The 8314-nt window shown below is 35.5% G+C and overlaps 1 protein-coding gene across 1 annotated transcript in view; it reads right to left on the bottom strand.

Annotated features, from left to right (window-relative positions):
* Positions 1-8314, bottom strand: part of LOC107733772 (centrosomal protein of 170 kDa-like) — a 49566-nt gene that overhangs the window by 37310 nt on the left and 3942 nt on the right. Inside the window, exon 2 of the mRNA XM_016545566.1 lies at positions 2136-2277. Within this exon, the coding sequence (XP_016401052.1) occupies positions 2136-2240 (105 nt within the window). The 5' untranslated portion in view covers positions 2241-2277. The remainder of the gene's footprint in view (positions 1-2135; positions 2278-8314) is intronic.

Here is an 8314-nt window from a genome sequence, read left to right as displayed (position 1 = left end):
ATTTGCATAATGCGGCCCAAATGTTCACGCAAAGAAAGAAGGCGTGGTTTCAGGAACAGCAGTAGTGTTGATGCAGCCATGTCAGGGAGACGCTGTGTTTCAGTGCGAAAGCTAAAGCACTTTATTTGGCCTTCCGGAAGTAGATGCAATTAGGAATCATTGGTTAAGATTTATTTACAACAGAACAGCACAACCCAGATGTTCGAATTTGTGCAACGCATTTTATGGACGACAGTTTTTTTGAACCTAGAAGAGTACAAGGCTGGCTGTGCACAAAGGCTATTTCTAAAAAAATAAAAAAAGGGTAAATTCCGACTTTGCTATGACAATCTGGCGCTTCTGAATCAGCGACTGTAAGTATGTTTTGTTTAAGTATGTTTTGTTTAGTTTAAGTATTTGCTACTGACTGTTGAAATGCAGAGTTTTGCACAGCACAGAGTAACGCGTTGTGTGTGTGTGTGTGTGTGTGTGAGGGGAACAGGGTCACATCACAGGAGAGTGAACTGCCTGTCAGAAATCATAGCACGTCAGCTGTCTTAACCGCAGCTTGTGTACTGCATCATCACTGTGCCTGTCACGCGACTCTGTTGCCCTTTCAGGCTTGAACTGATGGTAAAACTAACGACATTATTAACTGTCTTGATATTTACTTTGAAAGCTGAAGCTCGCGATTATGGTAAGGGGCGTTACATTTCCGACGCGTGCTTGTTGTGTTCGGCCAATCACAATGCACTGGTTCAGCTGGCCAATCAGAGCAGACTGTGCTTGTCAAAGGAGGGGGCTTTGTTGAAAACGACGTGTTTGAGAGAGGCGGGGCATAGTGGACCTACAATAATGTACAGTATTTGAAAAATAATGTGTTTTTTGAACATTAAAGCATGTCAACATATTCTGTTACACCAAATACACAAAATAATGATCTTTAAAATAGCATCATATGACCCATTTAAACTTGCTATGTAGTTACTAAGATGTTGTGAGAAGTTTTAGCATGTTGTTATTTGGTTGCTAGGGTGTTTTGTGATGTTGCTAATGATTCTATGAGATACACAGTATACAGCTTGCGTTTGTGTTGTGATATGTCAAGTTTGTTTTGGGGTTGGACTCAACTCTCTAATGACATGACTGGCACTCTCTCCCTCAGTGTTTGGCACTACAGTCTATGCTCTTGTAGTTCAACACTGTAGTACATCTAAAAGTACTCCATGAGCTGTTCGCCCCACTTTCTATTAATAAATTTGCATGACTAACATGTGTATACTGATGCTGTGGTAGATAGTAACAGTCATGCCACTTAGCTGGAACACAACTTTCCTCCTGGGCATGGATTTTTTTTTTTCTCCATCCTTCCTAAGATCATAATAGAAAACTTGTGAAATACACTACAGTTAAAAAAAGTTTGGGGTTGCTAGATTTTTTTGAAGTTTTGAATGAAGTCTTTTATGCTTACTAAGGCTGCATTCAATTTTTTTTAATTCAAAAATATAGTCAAAACAGAAATATGTTAAATATGTTTACAATTTAAAATAACTGTCTTTAAAATGTAATTTATAAAAAGTAATTTATTAAGAAACATTTCTTATTATTATCAGTGTTGAAAACAGTTGTGCTGCTTAAAACTTTTGTGGAAATCATGATAAATATTTTAAGTTTGAGCCAGGACTACATGTTTGAAAACAGTAATTCTTTTGCCAATTCACTGGGTCATGCTAATAGTACAAAAATTACTCACTTCACCCAAACAGAGACTTTTGATTTAACAACATTTTCATAAAAGCATCAGAGTAGTATTACAGTATATATATATATATATATTAATATTTCGAAATAGCTTTTATTGTTAGACTTTCAGTTTTCATTTTAATAATTGTATGTGTCTATCATTTTATTAGTTTTTTTTATATTTCTATTTATCTTTCATATATTTTTATTTCAGTTTTAGTTTTAGTAATTTTAGTACTTCAACTTATTTTATTTCAGCAAGTTGACATGGCAACACTTTACATTTTTTTTATTAAAAAAAATTATATATAAAAAATGTTATATAAAATATTTATACTTATATTTTATATCAAATAATGAATAAGATTTTTAATAGGTTTAAGTTTTAAAATTGAAAAAACACCCTTCCTGACCTGTAGCATAAGCTCGCAGTCATCACGGCCCACAAAGATCATCTCACGGGGCAGCCGGTGCCGTGTACCCCCGCTGCTCACGAGGAACCAGGACGTGAGGCTCATCTCTGCACTCTCCTCCAGCCTCAGTACCTACGTCATCCTGATGGGCAGATAAAGACATGAAAAACTTTCTATCAGTGACATCCCATTTCTCACTCAACTAGACTTGTGCCGGTATTCGGTAATGCGATATATCACGGTAATGAATATGCACGATATTGTTATCGTGGCCACTTCTAAATACCGTGAATAATTATATATAACAAATTATTCCGAATTTTGAATGCATTTTAAGAATACTTTTCCCATCAACTGGTCAAAATGCACAACACCGCTGTATGCTGCCTGAAAGACTCGTGCGCACTCTGATGTAAACAAGCGCGGACAAGAAGCACATGGCGGAACATGTGAGAGACGCTCTGGATGAAAGCGCACTTTCACTCTCTGACAGCAGATGGCGCTAAACTGCAGAAATAATAATAATAATAATAATAATAATAATAATAATAATTCATTTAAATGCAGCCGTTACCCCGGAAACCCTGTAAACAAAGAAGCTGCACTACTTTCTGTTTCTGAATCGTGTTTAAATGATTTAAACAGCCATTCAGATTTGTGTATTTGCTATGATGTTCATCACAGCGCCAAATACTTAAATATTTAGACTTAATAGGCTATTTATTTTCAAACTTTTTTTACATTTTAATCTGGACTACAACATGCCCTAGATATTGTTTGAAAGTGTTTTGATTATTTATTGTTCGGTCACACTTTACATTAGGGCTTCATTAGTTAACATTAGTTAACATAAACTGCCAATGAAAAATTCTTCTGAACATTCATTAATCTTAGGTATTCCAATATTTAATAACACGTTGTTAAAATCGAAAGTTGCAACTGTGTTATTTAATGAGCTAACATGAACTAAGACTTGTATTTTTTAAACAAAGATTAATAACTTCTGTAGCAAATGTAGCTATTGCTCATTGTGAATGTTAATGCATTAACTAAGGTTAACTAATGAGGTCTTATTGTAAAGTGATACCTATTGGTCTTTATAGTTCTTTTGCACTTTAATCTGTGTAAAACTTTTAACTTTATACATTTTTCTGTATTGCTTTATTGCATTTAAATGTTCAGTTATTTTTGTTATAAGAAAAAAGTTATTAAACCTGTTATACTGTATTATGACAGCACTTTTTTTTAAAACTAAATTTCAACATCGTGATAATACCGTATACCGTGATAAAAGCATTAGCAATTAATCGCAACATGAAAATTTGATACCGGCATATCCCTACACTCAACATTAACTTTTATTCAACTTTTACAAAACGTACATGTTTTATTTAAAAAAAAATTGTGGACTTTTATAAAGAGATCATGTCTGTCCCACTAAGATGTTTAAATTTGAACCGACAGTGGAATGTGGGTGGAGAGAGACAGAGAGGGAGATCCGTTAGACCGCGCTGATATCTGCTGCATGCTGACTACAGAGGCCTGGGATACTTCCCTCCTCCCTCGCTGCCTATGATCATTGCCAGATGCGGCAGGAAGTGATGTAGGCAACTTGGCTGCACACCCTACTGGGCTCTGGGATTTTTTCCCCCCTTTTTCTGAAAAGGAGGTCACATTCAGCTGCTCTGAGCTACAGCTGCAAATGGTCAGGGAAGAGGAATGTAATGAATCCTCCTGACATACATACCACCATGCCTCTTCTAGGTGACCCTTTGCAACTGCTGAACATTACTTGCTTTGAGTTTTAATGTCCCACAGTCCAACTTTTCCCCATTCTGTTCGGCATTTAAATGACCACATAACTCAAACTTCTCTACTTGATCTTGTTAATGTGAGAGATAATCAGTATAGTTAGGTTATTTGTGTGTTTCATGCATAAGCCCACGGCAGAAACACAAAGAAGATGCAGCCACATTAATGTAGATCTGATTTGCCTTGATCTGTAAAGTACATTTACCACTTCTGAACCTCTTTTTTTTTTTTTTTTTTTACAAAATACATGGTACTACAAGGCATACCATGGTACAACATGGTATATGTCAAAATACATGGTATTTCAATGGTATATGATATAAAAAAAATTATTGTTGTTGGTTGTGTTGTCTGTAAATTATTTATGTAAAGTGTACAGATGGATAAACAAAAAAGAAAACAGACATCTGATAACAAGTATCTATATAACTGTAATTATTGTAGAGAGCTTGACTGTTTCTCCTGCAAGACCCTCATGACTAATATCAGACATACAGCACTCACAAGAAGCTAGGGCTACTTCACATTGGATATTGTGAAAGCCCTTTTTATTAGCACATCGCTATCTTGACCAATAATGGGTGCTGTTTTTATATTTGCTGAGAGTGCTGCTTGAGGAGCTGGAACACAATATCCACTCAATGAAATACAATATAGCTGACCTCCACTTACAAATTCTAAAGGTCCACTTATGGATGTAAAGTAGATTGAGAAACCAAGATGCATGAAATGCATTTATTATAATAGCAATATGATACTATTAATTTACATAATTTAAGACACTTTCTATGAAAATCTAAATAATAATAATAATAAAGTAAAAAATAACTGCATAGTGTTTTTTGTACATTTGTATTATTGTATAATAATAATAATAATAAAGGAGGAAACATAAACAATTTATTTAAATATACTGTATATGTAATGTAATAATTTTGATAATTTAACAGGGCTCGAAATTAACTTTTTTACTTGGTAGCACTGGTGCTCCCATATGCGACCAAAATGGTCGCAGTTTCGAGCCTTGTTTAATATATATATATATATGTATGTAAATTACACAATTTAACTACAAAATCAAAAACTACATTAACTACAAAATGTTCTAATGTATATTGCATATTATTTGAAAAAAAAAAAAAACTTATAGAGTAGTATATTGCATACTTATAGAAAAGTTTTAAAATGTCTTCCTGTGAGAACTTTTATTTAGCAACATAGTTGTGATATTGCCTGTAGGTTTGGGACAATGTGTCTGACAGGAATAAGTTCTGAGAAGTCCTTTACAACCTAGATTGATTACATCTTGGGAGCAGCTTGCAAGGAATGGCTGAATACTAGCAGCTGGGTTTTCTCTTTTCTGGAACACAGGCATTAGTCGATCAACCACAGGAAAACCTTTATCCCGTCAACTACCCACGGAATTCAGGAATAAGCACAACGTGGCAGAGGCCCTGATGTGGTGCGATATAAACCTCTCTCTAAATAAGACATGAAAGTGCTTTGGAAGCTGAAGATTGTTGGTCGTCAGTACCTTCTAACAAACACATGCATTTCTGACAGACCTCAATCTTCAAACCCATTACAATCCCTGTATGCCCGTGAGACAATTTTGAGAAAATAAATACTTTAAGACTTCATTTAAAAGCTTAAATCGAGACGGCAAATCAGGAGTGAGCTTCACCTTCTTAGTGGCACAACCATGCTTAAGATACCATGAATAGACGCATCACTTTCTGATTCAGTTTTGTGGCCCTAAAAGCTCCCCCTCTTCTTCCGAACTAAGTGACATATGGTGTTTTTAGTGGGTGAAAGGGTGATTTCACCAAGCTGGCTGTGAGTGCATCCTCCCGCTTCAGAGTCTGAAGAGATGGATTGTTTTGGGTTGACTGAGTGTTTTTGCAAGGAACAGGAAGTGTGGCTAACGCTTCTTCCTGCTTCCCCCGGCTCATTTCTGAATCTCTGTCATCTTATTCATCTCTGAGAGAAATAAGGCACTGATTCACTCTGGAATAGATGAGCAGAAAAGCTGGAAACCCCCATTTTTGACAAGCTTCAATCTAATTGCTATGTTGCAATAGGAACAACTGGAACAACTAAAATGTGTCAGATTGGGATGCTTTTCTGTAATACACATCATAGTAAAACTTGTTCATTTCAGACTGGTGTTTCTCATATATGAAGCTCTTGCTTGACTTTCTGCATGAAGTCTACACCCATCTAATGAGATCTCCAGCCAGATAATGACACAACCGTATAAGTGTCCTCCCTAATCCACATGACCTCATATCATGACCCATGAGTACTAGCCTGACCCATCTCTGCTGTCTGGAACCCAGTCTAGTGAAGAGACACTCTTAAAGGAACAGTCAATCTCAAAATTAAAATTCTGCTATTTATTGACCTTCATGTCATTCCAAACATGCATGACTTCTGAAATTAAAGACTTCATTAGCTAAAAATCTTTGTTCATCTTCGGAACACAAATTAAGATATTTTTGATGAAATCCGAGAGCTTTCTGACCCTGCATAGACAGCAACGCAACTACCACGTTCAAGGCCCAGAAAGGTAGAAGTTCCGGTTGAACCCCTGATGTCACATGGACTGTTTTACAGATCTCCTTGCTACATTTCTGGGCCTGGGAACATTGCAGTTGTGTTGGTGTCTATGCAGGGTCAGAAAGCTCTCGGATTTCATCAAAAATATCTTAATTTGTGTTCATAAGATGAATGAAAGTCTTACGGGTTTAGAACGACATGAGGGTGAGGAATTAATGACAGAATTTTCATTTTTGAGTGAACTAGCCCTTTAAAATCAAACTTATCTAAATATATGTAAATTTCACTTAGTACCTTACTATGGCTTCATAAAACTTGTAATATATTGCACAAGTTGACTGGACTGGTTTTATGTCATTTCTGGAGTTTGACAGCACACATCCCCATTCACTTTTATTACCATATTTTCCGGAATGCAAGACAAATTTTTTTGTCACCTGAAACATACTGCGACATATATTCCAACGTGACTTATACACTTTCAGAAAAAAAAGGTGTCACTCGTGCGGTACCCTCTCAAAAAGTACTAATATGTACCATTTAGGTACTAATATGTATACAATAGGTACCAATATGTACACTTGAGGTACTAATATACACTTTTTAGAGGTAAATATGGTACAAAGGTATATCTTTTGAAAAGGTACCACCCCAGTGACAGTTATTGGACCTTTTTATCTGAGAGTGATAATGCAATTAACATTTATATTCATCCCGAATGAGAGAGGGAGCATACATTGGTCAAAGTTTATTTGTATAGCTCACACTAATAGTTTCAGTTTCATTTTAAATAAATTTGTTTATGCTTAGCATTTATAAAAAATGTATACTGAATATTCTTAAATTTAAAGAATTTGTTGTGGATTGAGGAGAAATAAAATACATGTTTATAGTGTCTATAATGTTTGTAAACGTTAATTTTATTGGCTGGTATTTTACGTTATTTCTGAATATAATAATATACATTTATACACCAATGCGATTTATCTGGTTTTTTTTTTAACAATCTGTTTTTTTCCTCAACAATGCAATTTTGGCCTGGTGCATCAATTGCGTGTGACTTATTTGATTGATTGGTACATGGATAAACAGCATATGAATATTTTGCACCTTTTGTGTTCCACAATATAAAGAAAGTGACACAGATTTGGAACTACATAATGGTGAGTAAATGATGACACCAGTTTTCATTTTGGGGTGAACTATCCCTTTAAAATTAACACTTCATGACAGTCAGGGTTTTAGGCACTGCAGTGTAACATAGCCTATATGTCGCACTTTGAGAAAATACAGCGTTCCACAATACAGTGAAGTCCTCAGGTTTATAAATGCCAAGTGAAGGTCCTTGAAGGTAACATGATGTTGTGAGGCAAATAAACACTGTTAAACAGTGAGTGATAAAGTCAATGTCCTCACTGCTATCGTCAGTATCTCTTAAGAGAGGTAAAATCACTGAGGCATCACAAACTGTTAAATAATCAGTCTCGGTTCACTGCTTTTATCTAACTCATCAGTAGAAACCACACTCAGAAATGAATTCTCCATCATTCTGTTCCTCTCACAAAGCACTTTGTTTGCATTATCAAAAAATTGATTCTTATTTCCAGAAACAGATGCTGCAACAATAAGACTGACGGCATCTGAGCCTTCTGTCTCAAACTTGGGAAGGCATCTGACTACAGTCACCAAACAGTATAGCGCATCTCTATATGCTTATACTGGGAAAGAAATCGATCCACAGACTATCTCAATGCTTAAAGGGGTCATATGATGCGATTTCATTTTTTCCTTTCTCTTTAGAGTGTTAC

The sequence above is a fragment of the Sinocyclocheilus rhinocerous genome, unplaced genomic scaffold (genome assembly GCF_001515625.1).
Source record: "Sinocyclocheilus rhinocerous isolate Xijiao unplaced genomic scaffold, SAMN03320098_v1.1 scaffold789, whole genome shotgun sequence".
NCBI lineage: Eukaryota > Metazoa > Chordata > Actinopteri > Cypriniformes > Cyprinidae > Sinocyclocheilus > Sinocyclocheilus rhinocerous.
The sequence above is the reverse complement of the archived record's forward strand: the minus strand, read 5'-3'. Positions and strand labels throughout refer to the sequence as shown.